The sequence below is a fragment of the Macaca nemestrina genome, chromosome 4, assembly GCF_043159975.1.
Source record: "Macaca nemestrina isolate mMacNem1 chromosome 4, mMacNem.hap1, whole genome shotgun sequence".
Taxonomy (NCBI): Eukaryota; Metazoa; Chordata; class Mammalia; order Primates; family Cercopithecidae; genus Macaca; species Macaca nemestrina.
This window is the reverse complement of record NC_092128.1, coordinates 121,532,039-121,558,211: the sequence shown is the minus strand read 5'-3', so window position 1 is coordinate 121,558,211 and position 26,173 is coordinate 121,532,039. Positions and strand designations below refer to the sequence as shown.

The 26,173-nt window shown below is 39.9% G+C and overlaps 1 protein-coding gene across 9 annotated transcripts in view; it reads left to right on the top strand.

Moving 5' to 3' along the window:
- The window catches only part of LOC105492381 (cordon-bleu WH2 repeat protein), a 300,253-nt gene that overhangs the window by 130,721 nt on the left and 143,359 nt on the right, over positions 1-26,173 (top strand). For 5 of the 9 annotated variants that reach the window (XM_011759456.2, XM_011759450.3, XM_011759455.3 and 2 more), the window contains one exon: positions 10,308-10,382. The exons of the other annotated variants lie outside the window; for them this stretch is intronic. In XM_011759456.2, the coding sequence (XP_011757758.2) occupies positions 10,308-10,382 (75 nt within the window). The remainder of the gene's footprint in view (positions 1-10,307; positions 10,383-26,173) is intronic. 9 annotated transcript variants of the gene reach the window in all.

The following is a 26,173-nucleotide window of genomic DNA, read 5'->3' as shown; positions in this document are numbered from 1 at the left end:
CATTATCCCTATTTATATTTGTTTCACAAGTATATTTTACTAATGTCTAGTATTTTATCCTTACTAATAAATGAGACTAAAAAAGACAAAACTATTCCAGTGAATGTTAAGTGTTAATTCCACTAGCTCAGTTTGGAAGCGTGCTCCATCTGTATATTTGTAGAAGAGATGTGAAGACTGGGGACTCAAGTTTGTGTTCAGACCTTCTCAGTGCCATGGTGCAGATAGGTGCATGTAGCCCAAGGCTGGACACCCGATTTCCTGCCCTTCAGTGGCCTGTGGTGCAGCCTCTGCTGTTAAAATTGTTTCACAGGTTTGCTGGTATCGATACCAGAGCTCAGAGAAATAAAGTAACCTTCTTAGTGTCCCAGGCTTAGACACAGATGTGTCTGCGTGCAGAGCCAGCACGTCCCTGTAGCCCTGTGGTGTTTGGGAAGGGAAGAGGAGAATGAGAGCCAGATGAGAACAGAAGTTCCAGTGGAGCTCAGCTGAACAGGCAGAGACTTTCTGTCTTTAAGAGTTTTTCACAAACCTCAGATTATTTTTTCTTCACCTCTGCTGAAGCTTCGGTAATGGTTTTGTGATTCTCTTATACTTAAGAGATTGTGCTTTTCCCCATGTTTCTGCATGTCCTTTGAAAATCTGTACTCCATGCATGTCTATGTAAGACCTTAGGATCCCTGACATTTTCTATCCCCTCGCTCTCTCCAACTATCCCTTCCTCTCCTCTTCTCTTCCGCCCTACTCTCCCGACTTCCTTTCCTATTAGAATTATTTGAAATTACAGAATTAGAATTTTGTGACTGGGTGCAGTGGCTCGCAAATGTAATCCCAGCACTTTGGGAGGCTGAGGTGGGCAGGTCACCTCAGGTCGGGAGTTCAAGACCAGCCTGGCCAATGCAGTGAAACCCTGTCTCTACTAAAAATACAAAAATTAGCGAGGCGTACTGGCAGGTGCCTGTAACCTGAGCTACTCAAGAGATTGAGGCAGGAGAATCGCTTGAACCCGGGAGGCAGAGGTTGCAGTGAGCTGAAATCATGCCACCACACTCCAGCCTGGGCGACAGAGCAAGACTCTGTCTCAAAAAAAAAAAAAAAGAGAGAATCAGAATTTTTTGTTTAAATTTTTGCTCACTCTATGAATGTTGTTTTGTTGCTTTTGTTCCTGACATTTTTGAGGTAAGTTGGTTGGGACCATGTTCACCCTTGACCTCCTTGATCCTGATGACACCAATTCACAGTAAAATCCACCATTCCTCATTCCTCACCCTTAGACCTCAAGTAGTTGTTCTCTTTGTGTCTTCTTCCTTGTAAAAGATGAAACGGCCAGAAAAACCAAGTGACAGATCTAGAAAGACTTTCATTTTTAGCAAAATAAAGTCACCTAAAAAGCTGGAGACGTGGAGACTGTGACTGAGCTTCTGATAGTTCAGGGGGTGGGGAGACACCACAACTGTCGACACAGCAGTGAAGTCCCAGTCAGTGATCCAGTCCCATCGATGGATTGCAAGGGACTTTGTTTTTCACCATTGTGGACACAACAGTGAAGGCCCAGTCAGTGATCCAGCCCCATCGATGGATTGCAAGGGACTTCGTTTTTCACTATTGTCGACACAACAGTGAAGGCCCAGTCAGTGATCCAGTCCCGTCCGTGGATTACAAGGGACTTTGTTTTTCATCATTGTCGACACAGCAGTGAAGGCCCAGTCAGTGATCCAGTCCCGTCTGTGGATTACAAGGGACTTTGTTTTTCATCATTGTCAACACAACAGCGAAGGCCCAGTCAGTGATCCAGTCCCATCTGTGGATTGCAAGGGGCTTTCTGTTTTTCACCATTGTCAACCTAAAGAAAGAAACTGACTCAAAATTAATATGGATAGTTTATCTGGGCCAAGGTTGAGGACTGTAGCCTGGTACACACTTCGTTTTCCTTGGGGAATGCTCCATTCAGCCATAGTTACAAGAAGGTTTTTTAGGGCAAAAAGGAAGAAGGTGTGGCTGACACAAAGTTGTTTGACAAGGATTCTCACTAGTTTACAGAAATAACACTGATTGGTGATTGACTATACACTCCTGAACTGTGGCAGATGAGTTATGGTGTCCAGTGTATGGCATTTTATAGCTACTTGGCATAAAATTCACTCAGTGTTAGAACTCAAGTAGCAATTGGCTTTAAGAGGTAATTATTTAGCTCAAGTAGGGTGTGGGACATGACCACCACTGCATTTCAATGCCTCCCTGGGCCTGATAATTAAAAGGGGCTCACATTCTGTAGATAAAAAGTGTATTTATTTCTTCATTTCCCCCTTTTGATACAAAATATTTCTTCTTGAAAGCATTGATGATTAAAGGCTGAGTGTCAAGGGGTCCCTTGTCACTGGGAAGAGTCATTCTCAGATAGCCCTGTCACGTGTTAGGGAGGAAAGAAAAGATGTTTTAGTGAGGAATTTTAAGAGAACCCAAAAGCCAAATTAGGATGGCATTACAGAGTGACAAGAATGAAACCTCAGTCGCGTCAGTAATTTATTAGCTGCTGTTGCTTGTTGAATCATCTCTAGTCTTTGGAATGCCATTTTAGTTTTCTCAGAAGAAATAAAACCACAAGAGATATATAGCATTAATAATCTGAACAGCAGAAGCATAATGCACACAGGATTGGATTATAGTCCGAAAGATAATTTATATGCCAGATCAAACAAACCTGAATTCCATTAGGGAACAACTAAAAATGTCAGGCAGAACATTAAATCCTGCTTCTTCTTTAGAGACTTGTAGCCAGGAGATAATTCAGGATTCAGTCCAAATTGTAGGCAAATAATAATATCACAAAAACAATAGTCTGTGCTAGAACTGAATAACAGGTGGAGTATTGAAAAATAATTTTTCTCTCTCCAGTTCCTCCAGTTTTACCAAAGATAAATCATAGTAGAATCAGTTTATTTGTAAAATAAGTTTTACACTTATTATACTTGGCATGATTGTTTGCATAAGATGCAGCAAGAAGAGTGGCCATAATGACTCATTTTAGTTGGCTTTGCTGGAACTTTTTGAAAAGGAATCTCAGATTAGACTTTTAAAAGCCTCTTGTGGCTAGGAAGCCAAGTTAAGGATTCACCACCTAACTGTGCTGGTAATACCTGTATGAATTGGGTAAATTTCTTTCTTCTCGAGATCTCAGAATATCTTGAGATTACTGGGCCTTGCAGAAAGTGACATGCTTTTACTTACTGCAAGGTCAGCAACCTTGTAAGGGAACTATGTTGACAAGGAACCAGGCCAGCCATTTGCCAAGTCCACTGGCTATAAAGTCAACTTCAGCCCTTCAAACCAGTCTGGTCATATCTGAAAATCTGTCATTCCAGTCGAAGCCTTGGTAAAATAACCAGTGCTTTCAACGTGTCCTGTTACAAAAGAAAACAGATCCTATTGAACTTATGCAAGTAAGAATGTTGCCATAAAATGAAAATACAAATAGTTTCTGAATGTTGGAGAAATCAGGAAGAATGAAAGATAAATGTCTCAGTTTGCCCACAATAGTATACTTTACCCAGTTGCTAATAAGCTATAAATAGCTCAAAAAGAAAAGTTTTCTTGATGCTAAAAAACAAAACATGAAAAGAACCTACTGTGTTTCAAACAAAAAGAAGTCACAAAAATTATTTCAGTGCTCTGTCACTTCAGTGCCATGTACTTAATTTTTATTCTGCTTGAAGTTGGGTTAGCAATCTTTATGAACTCATCAGGTTTTAAATTAGATTACTGGATTTTTTTTTGTCTTGTTCAATGACATGATCTCCAAAATTATCAGAAACTTGTATTCAGAGTGCTTGTTGTGATCTTCTCCATAAGGTTACTTGAAGATACAATGCTTTGGCATTTACAAAGAACTTTTAGGAAAAGAGAGCATCAGAATAAAGCAATTTACTGTTTATGTCAAGACACATCAAATTTTTCAGTATCTTTTACAATTATAGAACGCATATTAGTAGCATATTCATATAAAAATAACCTGAAGAAAGTTAAACACCATCTCTTGGCTGGGCACGGTGGCTCACACCTGTATTTCCAGCACTTTGGGAGCCCAAGGCAGGTGGATCACCTAAGGTCAGGAGTTTGAGACCAGTCTGGCCAACATGGTGAAACCCCATCTCTACTAAAATACAAAAATTGCTTGAACCTGGGAGGCAAAGGTTGCAGTGAGCCAAGATTGAGCCACTGCACTCCAGCCTGGAGTAAGACTCTGTCTCCAAAAAAACCAACCAAACAAAACAAAACAGAAAGTTAAATACCACACCATCTCTTATGTAACAATGCGTCCAGTATGATTTTCATGTACCAAATATGTGTAATATGCCTCTCTTGGAGTTCCAGGGTCCCTGTTTGGATTTCCAGGAGCCCTAATCTCCAAAAGTTAGTTCAGTGTGAAAAAGACTCAATTAGAATTTGAAGTTTCATTTTAGGAAGTTTGTCAAATGTCAAAGGCTTGAAACACTTGATTTCAAAATGGGATCACAGTAAAATAATATTCATTTAGTCAAAGTGATTTTTTTTTCAAAGATTTCAAAAAGCAAAAATATTTACTCTTTGATTAAGAGGAGACTTGGCCGGGCGCAGTGGATCACGCCTGTAGTCCCAGCACTTTGGGAGGCTGAGGCGGGTGGATCGCCTGAAGTCGGGAGTTGGAGACCAGCCTGACCAGCATGGAGAAACCCCGTCTCTACTAAAGATACAAAAATTAGCTGGACATGGTGGCAGGCACCTGTAATCCCAGCTACTCGGGAAACGGAGGCAGGAGAATTGCTTGAACCCAGGAGGCAGAGGTTGCAGTGAACCAAGATGGCACCATTGCACTCCAGCCTGGGCAACAGAGTGAGCCTGTCTCAAAAAAAAAAAAAAAAAAAAAAAGGAGGAGGCTCAGTTTTCAGACCTAATAAAGACATGGTGAATGTGTCTTTCTTTCTCCTCTTTTTTTATTGCAGCTTACTCAAAAGGTAAATAAAAACCTTTATTATTTGTTATCAATACTTTATGAAATGCTTGTTCAAAAGAGAAAACCAAGTTTTACCTTTGTATTAATGTATTTTTAATAATAAGCCTAATTTTAATAAAACCTTATAAACAAATCCATCCAACCTCATTCAGCTTTAACCGCACAGATAAGTTTCTATAAATCTTTTATAACCTTTTACAATATTTTTCATTTTTTTCTAACTTCCTATACCCATTTAGTTTTATCTATCATTTTTGTATTTCATTGATTTAAAACAACTTTTAAATAACCTTTAAGCCATGCAAAATTGTTGTTCCTTTAACAAAAACCACACACACACACACACACACACACACACAAGCATATATATATATAGAGAGAGAGAGAGAGAGAGACAGAGAGAGAGTGTGTGTGTGTGTTTTTTGCCCTTGTTGCCCAGCCTGGAATGCAATAGCATGATCTCGGCTCACCGCAACCCGCAACCAGCAACCTCCACCTCCCGGGTTCAAGTGATTCTTCTGCCCCAGCCTCCCCAGTAGCTGAGATACAGGCATGAACCACCATGCCCAGCTAAGTTTTGTATTTTCAGTAGAGACGGGGTTTCACCATCTTGGCCAGGCTGGTCTCAAACTCCTGACTCTCATGTGATTCACCCACTTCGGCCTCTCAAAGTGCTGTGATTACAGGCATGAGTCACCGTGCCCAGCCAACAAAAACCATACTTTTATGTCTTTTTTATAACCTTTTTAATTTTTATTTATTTATTGTATTTATTTTTATTTTTATTTTTGAGACAGAGTCCTCTCTGTCGCCCAGACTGGAGTGCAGAGGCATGATCTCGGCTCACTGTAACCTCTGCCTCCTGAGTTCAAGCGATTATCTTGCCTCAGCCTCTCAAGTAGCTGAGATCACAGGCGCCTGCCACCATGCCCGGCTAATTTTTGTATTTTTAGTAGAGATGGGGTTTCACATGTCAGCCAGGCTGGTCTGGAACTCCTGACCTCAGGTGATCCGCCTGCCTCAGCCTCCCAGAATGCTGTGACTATAGGCATGAGCCACCGCACCTGGCCTATAACTTTTTTAAAACTAAAAATGCATTTTACTTTTCTTGTGTTCTTTGGATACAAGTTGCTTCTCTTTTATCTACTAGATTTAATTACATATATTAATTTCAGTGTTAACTCTTAGCATCCCAAATATTTGTGAAAAGTCTTGAGGAGTAAGCAGTTTTAATTGTGTACCTTGATACAGAGCCCAGAAAAAAGGACAGAGTTATGAAGGCAATGCCTGGAGAACCAGCCCCTCCCAGCATTTTCAGGAGGCACAAGTGAGCCAGGGAAGACATGTAGTGTAGCTCTGCCCCGCAGCTCTTGGCGTAGGTGCTGCAGACATCCACGTGTCCCCAGGCCTTCCCATGGCCACTTGTCTATACCCCAGAATCAAACAAGTATCAACAATATCACAGAAGCAACAGTTTTATGACCTTAAACACCTAGCAGAAATAGCCTAAACCTATTTGACTAGTAGACCCAGGCAAAAATGTCTAAATTAAATTCTGAAAATATTTCTGTTTTATTTTACCAACAATTTTAAAACTAGCCTCATTTACCAAAGATGACTAAAGTCACATGAACTTGAAAAGCATTTGGGCTTATTTACTAAATTTATGAGAACTGATTTACTTATAAGTCAGTTTGGTACCATGTAGACAGTATACAAACTCAGACGTGTACACATGTATACATACAAACATAGTCAGAAATAAAGATTTCATAGCTTTGATTTTAAAATTTTAGCCATGAGTCAGGTAAAATTCACTAGTTCAAAAGGACATTTGGATTCAAACTGTGCCTTTGTAAATGGAACAAGTTAAAGTGTATCTGTCTCACATGCCTAAAGCCCTCACAAAATTTTAGAGAACAAGGTAGCAAATTTACATTTCAAAGCAGACAGAGAATTTAGCTTTTGTAAAGACCAATGAATTTTACATTATCTTTGGCAAAAATCTTGTCCTCAAAAGGGAAGCAGACCAAGGGAGTATATATGGTTAGCAGGGGTTTAAGAAGAAAGAGATTCAATCAACTGAGAAACTTTTATAGAGAGAACGAGGACTCAAAAAATATGCATGTATGTGTATGTGTGTGTGTGTGTATACATATATATCCCAAATATCAGTTGTTCATTAAGTTACCTTTTGACTATAGGGCTCCTAAATCTTTTCAGTCTCTTATCAGATTTTAGCCAGGACGAATCAGCCAATATCCCTGCTTTTGCACTTTTTAATTTTTTCCTCTTTTAAACCAAAGATACATTTCCAAGTGACTCACCAAAACCAACATGCCTTAACCAAGGTTATGATTCAACCAGAGACTTGACAGGTATCTCCAAAGAGGTGCAACACATCTCCTCACAAGACCCAGAGCCACCAGAAAAACTTCAAAAGAAGAAAGGTTTTGCTAGCTGCAAATGGGGTACAAGCCCCATCTGTCCTGTCTAGCCACGTTCCCTAAGATCTCAGCTTCTCAGCTGACCGTCTATATACAAGGTCCAGACTGAGGATTTAAAGAGACAGTGGGAAAGACAGGAAGAAAAAAAAAAAAAAAGCTGCCTGTGGGGGTAGTGCCCAAAGGCAGGAAAATGTGGGAAAGTAAACCTATGGGATGAATAAAGACTGCACCTAGATTCCCTAGCACTGCTGTCTCTGAGCCCATGAGCAAGTCTTATAATGGAGCCTATCTTGAGGTGGGAATGGCAGGCAGGAAAACCTTTGTCTTTCTAAATTGCTGTTCTGTCATCAGGGGAAGGGGCAAGCCAGGGGAAGGGGCAGTGTCTCCCTGGATGTTAACCTTCTTCAGCTCCCAATCCCCAGTACTTAGGGGAGGAATATTTTGGTTTCCTTCAGTAGTAGATGGGGTTATAAATGAGTATCCGAGACAAAGAATTCAAATTAATTTCTGATAAATGTTTCTTTCCTGAGCAAAAGATATCCACCGAGGAAATAAATGTTGTGGTATGTCCCAAGAACGTTAACTATGTATCAAACCTGTTCTCAGCTGGAATGCTGCTTAGCTAATACAATGCATGTTAACATTTCCAAGACATGGTAAGATTTACATGTCCAAGGGACTGAGAAAGGTCTGCAGGCAGGTTAGGCATTTAAAGAGTTTTTCTGGGGAGTTTAAGGAGCGCTTTCTAAAAAAAATTCTCAAATCTCTTAATTTGGGGTTGAGATAACTCACCTTCATGCACCTTTTGGTATAAAACTAATAGGAATTGGTCACAAATATTTTAAAGTCCAAATTATAAACAGTAGAAAACAGCTGCAGTTTTAAAAGCATGCTATGTAAAGTGATGTCACCAGTGCCAAACTTCCAGTACCTTGACCTACCTGCCCCAAGGTGGAAAAGGTAGTTTTCCTTTTTAATCACTGATGCCTGGATCACTTGCCTGCAAGGCAAAGATAGAGCCTCCATTCCAGAAAGTGCGCAGTGGAAAGAGCAGCCCAGGTGAAAATCATAGGGCGGTCCGGATTCAGGCGGTCTTACCCTTTGCACTGCGGGATCCTCTGGAGCTGGGGACCCAATGTGTTGCTGGTACCAACAGCTGGGTCTGAGAGAAAACACTGAGTCTGAGAGAGAACGCTGAGTCTGAGAGAAAACGCTGGGTGCTGGTGTGAGCATCACTCTGAATCCTGCCGACTTAGACCAGATATGTTGGCCTAAAAAATGAAACTGAGGCAAGATTAATGTAGAGAGTTTATTGGGCAAAAGGTGAGCCTGACTGTCTAGGACACACTTCCAGGTTGCCTTGGAGAGGATCAGCCATAGTTATAAGAAGGTTTTTAAAGGGAAAGGGGGACAAGGAGTGGGCTGATACAAAGTCATTCCACAGGAATTGTCACTGGTTTACAGAGATGACATTGGTTAGTGATTGGCCATCACTTGCTGAGCTATAGGGTGGGAGTTATGGTTTCCAGCATGTGGCATTTTATGGCTCCTTGGTGCCAGTTAGACTGGAGCCCACAAAGCAGGTGGCCTCAAGAAGTCACCATTTGGTTCAAGGGTCGAGTGAGACATGACTGCTGTGTATTTCACTGCTTCTCTGGTTCTGATCATTAAAGGGACTTGTATTCCTCAGATACAAAGCCTATTTTCTTTCTCACTGTCCTGAACTTGCTAGAAATATTTTTCGTTTCTCTATACCTTACCTTTCATTTATGATAAATAGAAATAAATATTATCATTTTTCTTTTCTGGATCATAGGGAGTGAGATATTTGGTGAAATTTTTCTCTGCATACCCAATAAATTAGCTGTGCAGTGATTAAAACTTTGAAGTCCTCGGGCTGGGAGCAGTGGCTCACGCCTGTAACCCTAGCACTTTGGGAGGCCGACTTGGGCGGATTGCCTGAGCTCAGGGGTTTGAGACCAGCCTGGGCAACAAGGTAAAACCCTGTCTCTACTAAAATGCAAAAAAATTATCCTGGCGTGGCGGCATGCGCCTGTAGTCCCAGCTACTCGGAGGCTGAGGCAGGAGAATTGCTTGAACCCAGGGGGAGACGGAGGCTGCAGTGAGGCAAGATAGCACCACTGCACTCCAGCCTGGGCAACAGATCGAGACTCTGCTCAAAAACAAAACAAAACAAAACAAAAACTTTGAAGTCTTCAAAACCTAATTAATTTGCTTGCTGACCTAACTCCATCACTTCAGGCCCACTACTGTTTGAAAATTGTATATTTTCTCTGGGCGAGGTGGCTCACACCTGTAATCCCAGCATTTTGGAAGGCCAAGGCAGGCACATCACCCAAGGTCAGGAGTTCGAGACCAGCCTGGCCAATATGGTGAAACCCTGTCTCTCCTAAAAATACAAAAATTATCTGGGTGTGGTAATGCACGCTTGTAATCCCAGCTACTTGGGAAGCCGAGGCAGGAGAATCACTCAAACCCGGGAGGTGGAGGTTGCAGTGAGCTGAGATCATGCCAATGCACTCCAGCCTGCACACAGCAAGACACTGTCTTAAAAAAAAGAAAGAAGGAAGGAAGGAAGGAGGGCGGGAGGGAGGGAGGGAAGGAAGGAAGGAAGGAAAGAAAACTCGTTCCTATGAGTGTGGATTTCAAAATTGTGATTTCCAAATCAGGGAGCACTTTGGTTCAGGTCTGTTCATAAACTGGCAGAAGTGGCAAAGATTACACCTATTAAGTGAAGGGTTTGCTGCCTTGTGGCCACACTGGCATTTTTGCCTTAATGATCGCTAAGGACTATGTTTTCTGTCTGAACTTTCACCTGGAGATGACATGGCCTGGTGCTTGTGTTCCAGGCTGAGCAGCTTGTGCTGTCGGGTGCAGACAGCGATGAGGACACCTACAGGGCTGCCCCAGGAAGGGGTTTGAACGTGAGTACTAATGCCCCAGCAGGTGCTTCTGCTAATTGCTTGGAACTTCTTCTTGCTTTGCACAACCTTCCAGATAGTGAAATCACATACTGGTTTAGTTTGGTGGTTGGTTTTTTGTAGTCTAGATAGAGTCGAAAGCTGCCTATTGATATTTTTTTAGTTGCCCATGCTACTTTTGGAATACGTGGAATATTTTAGTTTCTGCTTTTCTATTTGCCAGTCAGCGTGATCAGGAGAAGCCTTTATTAGGGTAATTGAATTCATGCTTCCCGAAACTACCGTCATGCATCATAAGGAGTAGCCTGGTGGTTTTGGAGCTACTCAGTCCTGTTTTCCAGCCCTGCAGCTCTCAGCTGCTAAACTGTGAGCCTACGCGCTGTTCATGGAGCCTTTGAAAGGATTTGAAACTACCTGTGCCCTTACATTGCGCAGTTGGCATCTATAAAGTTTCTTCATAGTTTTAAATACTCAAGAGAATGTAATTCATGACATCTTATAAATATTGACATTTTAAATGTATCTAATAAAAGTTGGATGTTTACTATCACCTATTAAAAATTACATGGGACGACTCTTCTGTATTAGTAAGAAAGTTTATATTATCACTTTTTCTTGATTTCACATTTCCAGGTCAGTCCCCACGTAAAATTTTATTCTATTCAATTCATATTTTATGCTTCAAAGTCTTTAATAAGGACTTTAAGTAAAACATGTTATAAAATTAAAATATCTCTCTAAGTTATGTTTTTTATTTGATGTGATCATAAAACTGTCAGTAGAAAAATATTTTTCTAGGATGAGTTCTCATAATAAAAATTACAAAATAAATCAAAACAGTATAAATATATTGCAACTGTTGACATATAATTGTTAAACATGGAAAGTAAATTTTTCTTGAAAAGACATTTATTAATAAGATGAAAGACAATTTAAAAATGTTATGTATCTATCGTGTTTGAACATGATTTACTGATAAAACAAGAGAAGCTTCAACATTAATTCTGTGTCTCTTCATTTTTATGGAAGTAAGCCCCCAGGAAACACTTTACATAGATAGTGTGTAAGGGTGAAAAGTTCTGTTATAGCAGTGCCTTTCAATTCCTGAAGTCCTCAGAATCTAATATGCCAAAAATCACATAGAGACCTGTCCTAAAAAAGTATCTTGAATGATCCTTTTATGATCCTTGAATGATACCTAATTAGATTATCTTTCAAATTTGTCAATAGCTAAAATTTGAAAGCCATCTGACTTGCAAAGTGATCTGTTATTCATGCACACTGGATATTGACTTCTGGCAGGTATAAGAAAAAAATGCCTTGTTAAGACTCATCAAATGACAATTATACTTAATGCGCTTTTGCTCATAGGCACTCTTGGAGGAAAGAGGGTGTGGCAATGGCTCTTTAAAATTTCCTTAAATTTGATTTCATTTTTAATTGATTCATAATCATTGTACATATTTAAGGGGTACAATATGATGGTTTTGATACATGTTTACATTGTGTAGTCACCATCAGGATAAGTAGGAAATCCGTTACCTCAAACATCAATTATTTTTTTGTGGTAAGAACATTCAGAACCCTTTCTTCTCGCTGTTTTGAAATGTGTAATACGTTATTATTAACTGTAGTCACACAACTGTATGATAGAAAGCCAGAGAGTATCCCTCTTGTCTAACTGTAACATTGTACCTGTTGACCAACCTCTCCCCATCCTTCTTCTCTGCTCTCCAGCTTCTCCCGACTTCTGTGAGATCAACCTTTTAGATTCCACATATGGTAGCATGGACTATTTTTCTTTCTATGTCTGGATAATTTCACTTAACATAATGTCCTCCAGTTTCATCCACGTTGACACAAATGACAGGATTGTCCTTTTTAAGACTAAATAATATTTTGTTATATATATGTGCATATATACATATCACAGTGTCAGGTTTTGTTTCAGAGCTAAGTTAATTATCAAGTTTTCTTAGAAAAATAAGCAAGGATAGGGAAAACTCTGAAAAGCATGAGGGATGGGTAAGCCGTACCAGTTTTAAAAATAGCTTTTAACACCTTTAAAATTACAGTAATTATTACAATTACACTAGCTCAGTGAAGCAGAATAGAACATGTAGAGCCAATCATATAACGAAGCATGGTATACAACAGGGTCAACACAGCAAATCTGGAGGGGGAAGTAAACTGGTAAGTAGAACTGTGATCATCGAGTAGCCATAACGAAAAAGAAAATTGTACATGTTTTCATTGTATACAGTAGGAAAAAAAATCAAATGAATCAGAAATCTAAGTGTGCAAATGGAAACCATATAAATACTAGCAGAAGATATAGTGAATTCCTCTATAAAATGAGAGTAGGTAATGCTTTTCCAATTATGACTAAAAATCCAGATGTGATAATGGAAAACATTGATAAATTTGTTTTCTTAAATCCATTTTTAATTGTGGGTATAGAGTAGGTATATATATTTATGGGGTACATGAGATAACTTTGATGCACCATGCCATGTGAAATAATCACATCATGGAGAATGGAGTATCCATCCCCTCAAGCATTTATATTTTGTGTTACAAACAATTCATTTATACTCTTAGTTATTTAAAAATGTACAAGTAATTATTGACTATAGACACCCTACCCTGTTGTGCTATTAAATAGTAGGCCTTATTCATTCTTTATATACTTTTTTGTACCCATTAACCATCCCTATCTCCCCAGTGAGTTCCCCACTACCTGTCCCATCCTTCTACTCTCTGTCCATGAGTTCAGTCATTTTGACTTTCAGATCTCAGAAATAAGTGAGACCATGTGGTATTTGTCTTTCTGTGTCTGCCTTATTTCACTTAACAGGATGATCTCTAGCTCCACTCCTGTCGTTGCAAATGACAAGATCTCATTCTTTTTCATAGTTGACTAGCACTCCATTGTGTATATTGTAAACCGAAAAGTAACTGAAACAAGTCTCAATCAATTTAGAAAGTTTATTTTGCTAAGGTTAAGGATGCACTCATGACACAGCCTCAGGAGGTCCTGACGACATGTGCCTGAGGGGGATGGGGTATAGCTTGCTTTTATACATTTTGGGGAGGCATAATGCATCAGTCAGTACATGTAGGATTCACACTGGTTCTATCTGGAAGGGCAGAACTCCTCGAACCAGGGTGTTGGGGGACTTCCAGGTCATAGGTAGATTTAAATATATTCTGATTGGCAGTTCGTTGAAAGTGTTATCATCAGTAGAAAGGAATGTCTGGATTAAAATAAGGGGTTGTGGAGACCAAGGTTTTATGCAGATGAAGCCTCCAGGCAGCAGGCTTCAGAGAGCATACATTGTAAATATTTCCTATCAGACTTGAGGTCTGAGTTGATGTTAATGCTGGAGGGTGTAATGAGGCATGTCCAATCCCCTCTTCCGTCATGGCCTGAACTAGACTTTTAAGTTAACTCTGGAATCCCCTTGACTGAGAAGAGGGGTCCATTCAGATGGTTAGGGAGCCTTAGAATTTCATTTTTGGTTTACACTATGTACCACATTTTCTTTATCCATTCATCTGCTGATGGACACTTAGGTCTTAGCTATTGTGAACAGTTCTGCAACAAACATGGGAGTGCAGATATCTCTTCAATATACTGATTTCCTTTCTTTTGGGTATGTACCCAGTAGTGGGATTGCTAGATCATATGCTAGCTCTATTGAAGGTTTTTGAGGAACCACCAAACTGTTCTCGATAATAGTTATGCCAATTTACATTCTCCCCAACAGTGTATGAGAGTTCCCTTTTCTCCACATCCTCACCAGCATTTGCTTTTGCCTGTCTTTTGGATATAAGCCATTTTAACTGAGGTGAAAGGATATCTCATTATAATTTTGATTTGCATTTCTCTGATGATCAGTGATGTTGACCATCTTTTCATATGCCTGTTTGCCATTTGTATGTCTTCTTTTGAGAAATGTCTATTTAAATCTTTTGCCCATTTTTTTTTTTTTTGAGACAGTCTTCCTCTGTCATCAGGCTGGAGTGCAGTGGCGCGATCTCGGCTCGCTGCAACTTCCACCTCCCGGGTTCAAGCGATTCTCCTGCCTCAGCCTCTGAAGTAGCTGGGACTACAGGCACGTACCAGCACGCCCAGAGTGCTGGGATTATAGGCGTGAGCCACTGCGCCCAGACTTTTGCCCATTTTTTGATAGGATTATTAGACTTTTTCCTGTGGAGTTGTTTGAGCTCCTTATACATTCTGGTTATTAATCCCTTGTCAGATGAGTAGTTTGCAAGTGTTTTCTCCTATTATGTGGGTTGTCTCTTCATTTTGTGGGTTGTTTCCTTTGCTGTGTAGAAGCTTTTAAACTTGATGTGATCCCAGTTGTTCATATTTGCTTTGGTTCCCTGTACTTGTGGGGTACTGCTCAAGAAATTTTTGCCCAGACCAATATCCTGGAGATTTTCCCCAAATTTTTTTGTAGTAGTTTCATAGTTTCAGGTCTTAGATTTAAGTCTTGAATCAATTTTGATTTGATTTTTGTATATGGCAAGAGGTAGGAGTCTAGTTTTATTCTTCTGCATATGAATATCCAGTTTTCCTAGCACCGTTTATTAAAGAGAACAGCGTATGTTCTTGGCACCTTTGTTGAGAATGACTTCACTATAAGTATGTGGATTTGTTTCTGGGTTCTCTATTCTGTTGGTCTGTGTGTCTGTTTTTATGCCAGTACCATGCTGTTTTGGTTATAATAATTCTGTAGTATAATTTGAAGTCAGATAATGTGATTCCTCCAGTTTTGTTATTTTTGCTTAGGATAGCTTTGACTATTCTGGCCCTTTTATGGTTCCATATAAATTTTAGGATTTTTTTCTATTTCTGTGAAGAATGTCATTGGTATTTTGATAGAGATTGCGTTGAGTTTGTAGATTGCTTAGTGTAGTATGGAAATTTTAGCAATACATAAACCTGGAATATTTTTCAATTTTTTGGTATCCTCTTTAATTTCTTTCATCAGTATTTTATAGTTTAAATTATAGAGCTCTTTCGCTTTAGTTAATTCCTAAGTATTTAATATTTTTTATGACTACCATAAATGGGATTATTTTTTAATTTCTTTTTCAAATTGTTTACTGTTGGCATATAGAAATGCTACTGATTTTTGCATGTTGATTTTGTGTCCTGCAACATTACTGAATTTATTAGTTTTAATAGATTTATTGTGACTCTTTAGGTTTTTCCAAGTATAAGATCCTATCATCTGCAAACAAGGATAATTTGACTTCTTCCTTTACAATTTGAATGCCCTTTTTATCTTTCTGTTGTCTGATTGCCTGGCTAGGACTTCCAGTACTATGTTGAATTACAATGGTGAAAGTGGGCATCCTTGTCATGTTCCAGATCTTAGGGGGAAGGCTTTCAGTTTTTCTCCATTCAGTGTGATACTAGCTGTGGGTCTATTGTATATGGCTTTTATTATGTTAAGGTATGTTCCTTCTATCCCCAATTTTTTGAGAATTTTTATCACGATGGGATGTTGAATGTTATCAAATGCTTTTCGATATCATTTGAAGTGATCATCTGGTGTCCTTCATTCTGTTGATGTAATGTATCACACTGATTGATTTGCATATGTTGAACTCTCCTTGCATCCCCAGGGATAAATGTCTCTTGGCTACAATGAATGATCTTTCTAATGTTTTGTTGAATTCAGTTTGCTAGTATTTTGTTGAGGATTTTTACATTTTTATTCATCAGAGATATTAGCCTGTAGTTTTCTTTTGTTGATGTGTCATTGTCTGGTTTTGGTATCAGGGTAATACTGACCTCATAGAATGAGTTTGGAAGTATTCCCTCCTCCCCTGTTTTTTGGAATAGTTTGAGTAGGATTGGTATTAGTTCTTGTTTAAATGTTTGGTAGAATTTAGCAGTGAAGACATCAGGCCTTGGGCTTTTCTTTACTAGGAGACTTTTTATTATGGATTCAATATTGTTACTTGTTATTAAGTTGTTTTAGTTTTAGATTTCTCCCTGGTTCAATCTTGGTACACTGTATATGTCTAAGAATTTGTCCATTTCTTCTAGATTTTTCAATTATTGGCATATTGTTGCTCATAGTAGCCACCAATGATCCTTTAAATTTCTGCAGTATTAGTTGTAATGTCTCCCTTTTCATTTCTGATTTTATTTGTATCTTCTCTTTTTTCTTCATCTGGCTAAAGGCTTGTCAATTTTGTTTAACTTTTAAAAAATCAACGTTTTGTTTCACTGATCTTTTATATTGTCTTCATTTTTATTTCATTTATTTCTGCTCTGATATTTATTATTTCTTTTTCCTCCTAAGTTTGGGTTTGGTTTGCTCTTGCTTTGCTAGTTCTTTAAGATGTGTAGTTAGATTGTTTGTTTGAAATTTTTCCTCTTTTTTTTTTTTTTTTTGACATAGGCACATATTACTATAAACTTCCCTTTTAGTACTCCTTTTGCTGTATCCCATAGGTATGTTGTGTTTTCATTATTTGTTTCAGGAAGATTTTTAATTTCCTTCTTAATTTCTTCCTTGACCCAATGGTAATTTGGGAGCATGTTGTTTAATTCCCATTATTTGTATAGTTTCCAAAATTCCTCTTATGACTGTAGTTTTATTCCATTGTGGTCAGAGAAGATACTTGATATTATTTCAGTTTTTAAAACTGTTTTAAGTCTTGTTTTGTGACCTAACATATGGTCTGTCCTTAATTATCCATGTACTTAGGAAAAGAATGTGTATTCTGAAGCCATTAGATGAAATATTCTGTGCATATTTATTAGATCCATTTGATCTATACTGTAGATTAAGTCTGATGTTTCTTTGTTGCTTTTCATTTGCAAGACCTGTCCAGTGCTGAAATTGGGTGTTGAAATCTCTGGATATTATTTTATTGGGTCCTATCTCTCTCTTTAGCTCTAATATTTGCTTTATACATCTGGATGCTTCAGTGTTTGGTGCATGCATATTTAAAATTGTTATATGCTTTTGCTGAATTAACCCCTTTATCATTATATAATGACCTTCTTTGTCTTTTCTTACAGTTTTTGTCTTGAAATCTATTTTGTGTAAGTATAGCTACTCCTGCTCTGTTTTTGGTTTCCATTGGCATGGAATATCTTTTTCCATCCCTTTATTTTCAGTTGAGATGTATTTTTATAAGTGAAGTGTGTTTCTTGTAGGCAACAGATCAGTGGGTCTTGTTTTTTCGTTCATTCAGGCAGTCTATGTTTTTTTGAGAGTTTAGTATATTTACATTCAATGTTATTGATAAGTAAGGACTCAATCCTATTATTTTGTTACCAGTTTTCTCCTCCTTCCCCCTCCTCCCTCCCTCTCTCCCTCCCTCCCTCCCTTGCTTTCTTCCTTCCTGTCTTCCTTTAGTGAAGGTGTTTTTCTCTAGTGGTATGATTCAGTTTTTTCCATTTTATTTTTGTGTAACCATTGTATGTTATTTGGTTGGAAGTTACCATGAGGCTTGCAAATACTATTTTAGAGCTGAACGCTGCATAAACAAATAAATAAGCAAAAAGAAAATGAATAAAAATTATGCTTTAACTTCATCTCCCCACTTTTTAACTTTTTGTTGTTTCTATTTATATCTTATTGTACTGTCTATGTCTTTAAAAGTTGCTGTAGTTATCATTTTTATTGATTCATTGTTTAGTCTTTCTACTTAGGATAAGAGTAGTTTATACACCACAGTTACAGTGTTATCATATTCTGTGTTCTTACTATTACCCGTGAGTTTTGTACCTTCAAGTAATTACTTATTAGTGTCGTTTTTTTCTGATTAAAGTATTCCCTTTAGCATTTCTTGTAGGTCAGATTTAAGAAATTCCCCAGCTTTTGTTTGAGGGAAGTCTTTATTTCTCCTTTATATCTGAAGGATATTTCTGCTGAATATACTATTCTCAGGTAAAAGTATGTTTTTCAATCAGCACTTTAAATATGTTATGTCACTCTCTCCTGGCCTGTAAGGTTTTCCATTGGAATGTCTGCTGCCAGACATGTTGGAGCTTCATTGTATACTATTTGTTCCTTTTCTCTTCCTGCTTTTAGGATCCTTTCTTTATCCTTGACTTTCGGGAGTTTCATTAGTAAATTTTTACGCCTTGGGGTAGTATTTGGGTTAAATCTACTTGGTGTTCTATAACCTTCTTTGGATATTGATAACTTTCTCTAGGTTTAAGATGTTCTCTTATTATCCTTTTCAATACATTGATAAATTTGACCTCAGAGAAAATATTAATAAATTTGATTTTAGGGAAAACAAACAGAAAACCCTCTTGAATGACAAAAAAGAGAAAATGAAAATAAAGAAAAGAAAAGAAATAAAACTCTTACTCAAAATGAGAAATATAAATGAACTACAGTGAACACTGTATGAGCTTAGCAAAAGCCCAAAAGTTTGTTACTACACCTTTTTCACTAAACTATGGGGCCCTTAAATGCATTACTGAGCAAAATGCAAAGTGCCAGCTTTATGGTGGTGAATTTGGCAATATCTAGCCAAGTTATACATACATTTAGTTTTTGACACAGAAATCCTACTTTTAGAAATCTACCCTGAAGACTCACTGGCAAAAATCTAAAATGATTCTTGTGTAAGGCTGTTTATTGTGGCATTATTTGTAATAACAGGAGATGAAAGCAATGCTTGTGCCCATCACGAAGGGGTTGGTAGATGAAGCTATGGTACATGAAGATGTGGTATATCTACATGATTGAATACTATGAATCTGTGAAAGAAGGAAGAAATTTGTTATTGATATGAGGTGTTTTCTGGGATATATTTTTTCCATTTTTAAAAATCAAGGGTGAGTTTTCCTATGAATCAAAGTAATAAGGCTTCAATATGATAGATTAATATTAACTCATAAATAAGAATATACTGGGTTTCAAGCCCTAGGACAGTACAGCACTTAAAATAATAATGGCTACCAGTGATGACCATGCCTGCTGCTTCAGTCCTGTCTGTTCTAGGCACTGAGCTTAGTTATGTGGGCTCGTTTGATTTTCCTTACATAGACACAGAAAATGTCCAAATGCCAGAGGTGAATTGGTTGATCAGATTTATTGATATCTACTTATTTATGTTGGCTATGATGCTGTCTTCAATTAAGGATGTTAGTGATGCAGTATTTCTTAAGAGCGCTCAGCCGTTGTTTTTACCTGTTTCTTCCAAGCCATTGATCCTAGTCTGCATGTTTTGATGCCAGTGCTTGCTTAATCTCACCAGAAGAGAGGATCAAAGGGACGCATGAGTCACATCATCCTTTTGCTGCTTTGAATATCCTCTATTTTAAGGGATTTTGCAGCTCTTCCTTCCCTTAGTTCACTGTCTGGACTGTGAGAGGCCCTCCTTTTGTGTATATCCGGTGATAAAATGTAACACTGATCCATCTCCTTGTGAATTCCTTCCTTCCTTAGCTTAGCACTTAGCTTAGCACTTCTTGCTTTACAAAAAAAAATTGCAATGAGTATTGGCTTTATTGGTGCTCCCCCTGCTGGCTGTTTCTATGTCTTTGTGCAAACAGGGTAACTGCTTCAACTCCATGTAATAGTCAATCTCTAGCCTGGTGGAGGCGGAAGGCAAGCCTACGTCATTGGGGTGTTAAAGCCGAGCTTTCAAATCTGGCCCAGCATGCAGAACCTGTCTTCACTTTCCTCATCTGTTAAACAGTATCCACTTTGTAGGTTCATTGTAGCGATTAGAAATTATATAGCTCATCCGACACTGATAGGAAATGTTCTGAAATGGTGAGTAAACCTGACCGGAGCCCTCCAGAAAGTTTGCAGATACTATTATGTATTATTTTTTCTTGAGAAAATGTAAGTGGTTTGTTATGTTTATAACTTGAAGACTCTATGATAATAGATTTAAAAAAAAAATCCTAATGTTGATGGTCAAAGAAATTTGATCTTCTCTGGAAAAGTTAGTGAATATCTTAGAAACTGAAGTTGACTCTGTTCCAAGATATATCTTCACTGTCTTAATCAAAGGGTGCTTGAATCATAGTAAATATTCTCATCTTTCAACTAACTTTAAGTAGTTTTCCTAGAATTTTGCATTTTCCAGAAAACACTCCTTTCTGTATCTGTGAAAGAACGTTTGCCTCAGGCTGTAAACTGGGCTGCACTGGACACCTGCAGGGGACTCTGGCTCAGTGGGCACATGGTCAGTATTGGTTTTCCTCAAACTCAGCCTGTGTAGCTGTGAAAGCATGGAACAGATTACACTGCAGTTAACGTCATCCCACACATCTGGACCCCAAGACGCAGGGAGGTCACATAGCTGGTCGTGGATGCTGATTAATGATAAGGTGTGAGTTAGCTCTCGGGTCTGCTTCCTAAGTCACGCAACCAGCAGTGATAAACTGTCCTCACAAGTGAGACCAGGTACCTGAGTTAATTTGTAATTCAGCACACGAAAATGCAAAGGAAATTATTATATCAGTCTGATAAAGTGCCAGTGTTCTGATGTAGGAGTAAAGTGATGTGGATTCTAATCCTGGTTCTGTTATTCACCAGGATAACAGACCAGTCATAGCAGGCCTTTCTGTGAAGAATGAACTTTTGAAAGTAACTGGCCTTTTATGGGCCCTGCTTCTCGGTTTCTTGGTTTTTTTAAAAATCCAAATTCTATAAATTTGACCAATCTAAAGGTATTACTATGTGCTTCATCAGATATCTCTGCATTTCTTGATATCATAAAGTGAAAGTTCTTCTAGTAAAAAGAGTTTTAAAAATCACTGCCTTAGAAAACAAACAAGCAAACAACAAAATAAACCTGTCTAGAGACATTTTGCCCATTTGCCCTGTTCAGGCAGCGACAGAAATAGTGTGTCATTATAGTGTTTCGAAGATGGAAGGAGCCTACATTTGAAGTGATTTCCATAGCAAAAGCCCTTAAAAAGTTTCCAGAATTCGTATTGAGTGGCACTGGTTCTGATGGAAGCCTCTGCAGTATTGGGGACAGGCATTTACAGGGAAGCCCACCAGTAAAATAAGATTTTCAGAAAAAGTTACTAAGCTACATTGTAAAGAAAACTTCATAATTTCAGCTGCCCTGAGCCCTGTCCTTACAGAGAGCCTGCATTTCCACCCAGCTGATCCAGGTCTCCAGGGGGATTACAGAGCACTTGCAAACGTGGCTCGAAGCATGTGTGAAGCTGTGCTGCCACAGGGTGGCAGTGTTGTCACACACACAGCAAATCACCACGCAAGCTTTTCTGGGCCTGGAAAAGCTCAAATCTGTTCTGTTTTTGGAGTGTTCACCAATTGAGAACAGGAAAATGTGTTCGGAGGGCTGAGCCACATGCCTATGAGGTAGAACTAATTTTTGTTATACATCAGTTGTGTAGAGATACTTTTTAAATTTAGCTTGTACCTTTAGAAAATGCTTTATAAGGCAGAGGTTGCAGTGAGCCTAGATGGTGCCACTGCACTCCAGCCTGGGTGACAGAGCGAGACTCCATCTCAAAAAAAAAAGAAAAACCAAAAAAACAAAAAACTTTATATTCAAAGTAAAATAAATTGCATATGGCGGGTTTTAAGAGTGGAGTAAGGGCCGGGCACGGTGGCTCATGCCTGTAATCCCAGCACTTTGGGAGGCCGAGGTGGGTGGATCACGAGGTCAAGAGATCAAGACCTTCCTGGCTAACACGGTGAAACCCCGTCTCTACTAAAAATACAAAAAAAAAAAAAAAAAAAATTAGCCGGGCGTGGTGGCAGGCGCGTGTAGTCCCAGCTACTCAGGAGGCTGAGGCAGGAGAATGGCATCGACCCGGGAGGCGGAGCTTGCAGTGAGCCAAGATCGCGCCACTGCACTCCAGCCTGGGCAACAGAACGAGACTCCGTCTCAAAAAAAAAAAAAAGAAAAAAAAGAGTGGAGTAGGAGATTCATGTCCGGTGCCTACAAGTCTAACAGAGTTTCTTGTTGCATGTTCTCCTGAGCCTTTCTCAGTACCTGCATAGTTCTTTTAAAGGCTGTATGATCTTCTGTGTAAAGGGAAAAGCATGGCTTTTGTTTTTGTTTGCTTGAATTTGGATTCTGACTTAATCATATACAGTTCTGTGACCTCTTAGAGACTTGTCTTCCCGTGTGTACAGTGAACTCATAGTCATCAGCACCTAGCATTCTTACGAGGATTAAATGAGATTAAATGAGTGCCAAGCACAGGAAGGAGCTCACAGCTAGCACTCGATGAAGGTTGGCTCAGCCCTGCTGCTCATTGCTTCTTTTATTCTGGTATAAATAATGTGAAAGTCACCTTTATCCCGAAAGCCTTTTTTCGTTTACAGATTTTCTTTATGAAAGAGACCTGCAAAGGTATTAGTGAATCAAAGGATATGACAACTTTATGGCATTACTGCATTGTTTTCCTCGATGACTGTGTCATCAACAACAAATAACAGTACGTTATTATGGCCACTCAACTCTCCATTTCTGATTCAGAGCCTTGTATATATAAAATGCCTATCAACTATTGGAAAGTAAATAGACCTTAATATGTAATCTAGAAAAATCATTCTAAGGTTCTTTATGTACCTATTTGACCATTAAAAATAGGCCAGGCGTGGTGGCTTATGCCTGTAATCCCAGCACTTTGGGAGGCCGAGGTGGGTGGATCACCTGAGGTCAGGAGTTTGAGACCAGCCTGACCAACATGGCAAAACCCCATCTCTACTACAAATACAAAATTCGCTAGGCGTGGTGTCACGTGCCTGTAATCCCAGCTGCTCAGGAGACTGAAGCAGGAGAATCACTTCAACTCGGGAGGCAGAGGTTGCCATGAGCCGCGATCATGCCATTGCACTCCAGCCTGGGCAATGAGCTAAATGTCTCAAAACAACAACAACAACAAAAATAGTTTAAAAAATATTCTTATCATATTATCTCTAATGCAAACCTGGAAACTATCAGAGGAAGGTTTTGGTTTTAAAGCTTTGATGATTTTTTTCCCCCAGAGCATTCGGTTCTTACAATGGGAGTAGTATACAAATAGATCCTGAAGAGTTGACAACAGGGCCTAATGCCAGTACCAGTTCTCAGAGGGAAAAAAAGAAATGTAGATTTTTCACCACTTGGCTGAAAATATGATGTTTGTAAGGATACTGAGGTAGAAAATGTCCCTTTCAAATACTGATTTTCCTTATGTTCCCCTAAAACATGACTATTATTTCCACTGTCTATGTTTCCTTTCTGGCCTTCCCCTGCTCTTTGTCAGACAAGTATAAAACTAGAATCTCACTTGCCTGCACATGGATTTAAGTTGCTTCAGAGACCAGAGAAGGTGAGAGGCGTCTGTCCCTCGGTATCCTATACTGTCTAGGAGATGACATATCTGCCATTACAGTTTCTTAGGCCAGAACCTTGGGGAGCCCCCTTTGCTCTTTCACTCCACCTCCTTTGCTCTCTTACTCTGAGTTTCGCTCATTGCCCAGGCTGGAGTGCAATGGCACGATCTCTGCCCCCTTTGCACTCCCACTCCACCTCCAGTGCAACCCTCATAGCATCTGCCGCCTTCAGGATACATCCACAATCTCACCACTTTGCCCACCTGCCCTTGTTACCTGGCCCGGACCTCCTGGCGCTCCACTTCCCAGCACCTGTGGTCTCCAGAGCCTCCTCCCCATCTCCTTGCTTTGCGCCTTCGGTTTCAGGGGGCAGCCAGAGAGCGTGGCCGCTAGGTGCGCCCGGCCACCAGGTGCGCGGCTCCGGGCTGCAGAGAGCCGGCAACGCCGCCTGCGCTGCACTGCTCCAAGCTCCTGGCCAGCTCTTCTTGTGTCTTGATCCAGATTCTTAAAAAAAGGAAGTCGACTATAGACGGGGCGTCCCGCACACTGGCAATTCGCGGGGTCGGCCCTTGGGGCCGCTGTTTCTCAGCTCGCCTTCCTGCCCACACAATCCCTGCACCCCCACCGCGCGCTGCGCCTTCCCTGTCCCCGGCCCTGTGCCTTCCCTGTCCCCGCGCCATCCCTGTCTCCCATCCCGTTCCTCGCCTTCCCTGTCCCCCGCCCCATGGACACCCCTGGCTTGAGAGGGCAGGGGGCGCACAGGCCAATGTGCTTGTCCCAGCATCACACTCATCTTCTGTTTTTATCTGATGTTACAGATTTCATTTCATTAGAAATGAGTGTTTCCTCCCTGACTTTTGCCAGCTTTCTTTCCCAGCTCCTCCCTGGGAAAGGGCAGGGGCAGACACTTTCCCAGCCTCCCGCCCTGCTCTGTTCGCAGTGGCACCTGCCCCAGGGTCTGGGCCCCCCAGGGATGCGTCCTCAACCCTGGAAACTGGGATCTTCTTAAATCCCCACTGCTCCCTTATTGTCTCCTCAGCTAGCGCCACCATTGCTTCCTCTACCAGGGTTGTCACATTTTCTTGATTTCTGCATCTTAAATATGACCCACGCGGACCAATAGTCCTTCCGTTTTCTTCCTGTTGAGCGATGATTACAGACTGTGGACGCGTGTGAGTGAGGAGGCTGCTGGGCTGCACCTCCTCCCCCACCCTGCCCTTCCGCCATCCCATGGGTTTGGGTCCATTCTTTCAACATAAACTGCACCTTGATGGTCTCTTCTCCTTTTTGAAATTTTGCATAGTACCAATTCATAGATTACAGAGTAAAATAAATAGAATAAACAGAAATAGAAAAACAAATAGAAATAGCAAAATAAATAGAATAAATAATAAATAAAATAAACAGTCCCATACCAATCATCCACCATTAACAAATGTTAATGAGTGTTTGGCTACATTTGCTGCATTGTCTTTTTGTTAACAACTAAGAAACACAGCAGACGCAGTGACACTGCCTCCCTAACACAACTGGTTCTTCCTTCCTTCCCCAGGGGCAGCAACCCTTTTAAAAGTTTTATATTTTTAGAAATATGTGAAAGGGTGTCTGTCCATAAACAATGCAGAGCATATTTTGTATGTTTTAACAGTGTGTGTGATGATTGTCTGTATTTTGTTTATTTCAATTCACAAATAAAAATTACATATCAAGGCGTTGTGCAACAGCTAAATCAAGCTAATTACCATATCCACGACCTCACATACTTATATTCTTGTGGTGACAACATTTGAAGTCTACTGTTTTAGTAATTTTCAAGTATATAATACATTCTTATTAATTATAGTCACCATGTTGTATGATAAATAGACTTTGTGAAGTGATTATTTATTTTCCAAAGTCTGAATTTTGACTTAGAGAATAAGAACAATGAATGTTGAGGGGAAAAAATAAGGAAAGAAAGAAGGAGAAAAGAAAAGGGAGAAGAGAGCAGAGTGCCTCCTCTAAAATCCCTCCCCACATAGACACTCGCCTTCCCAACCACTTGCCTTGGGCACACTCTGAGTCTGTCCCATAGGAGACACAGCAGACCAGGGGGCACTGGGGACACACAGAGGAGCCAGGCCAAGCCCCTGCCCTCAGAAGACACCAAGGAACCCCTTGCCAGTGCTACTCAAACTCCAAATGCTCTGGCATTGCCAGGGGCCTTGTTTATTTTTTTTTTTTGAGGCAGAATCTTGCTGTGTTGCCCAGGCTGGAGTGCAGTGGCGCGATCTTGGCTTACTGCAACCTCTCCCTCCTGGGTTCAAGCAGTTCTCCTGCCTCAGCTCCCAGGTAGCTGGGATTACGGCCCGCACCACCACGCCCAGCTAATTTTTTGTATTTTTAGTAGAGACGGGATTTCACGATGTTGGCCAGACTGGTTTTGAACTCCTGACCTTAAGTGATCTGCCCGCCTTGACCTCCCAAAGTGCTGGGATTACA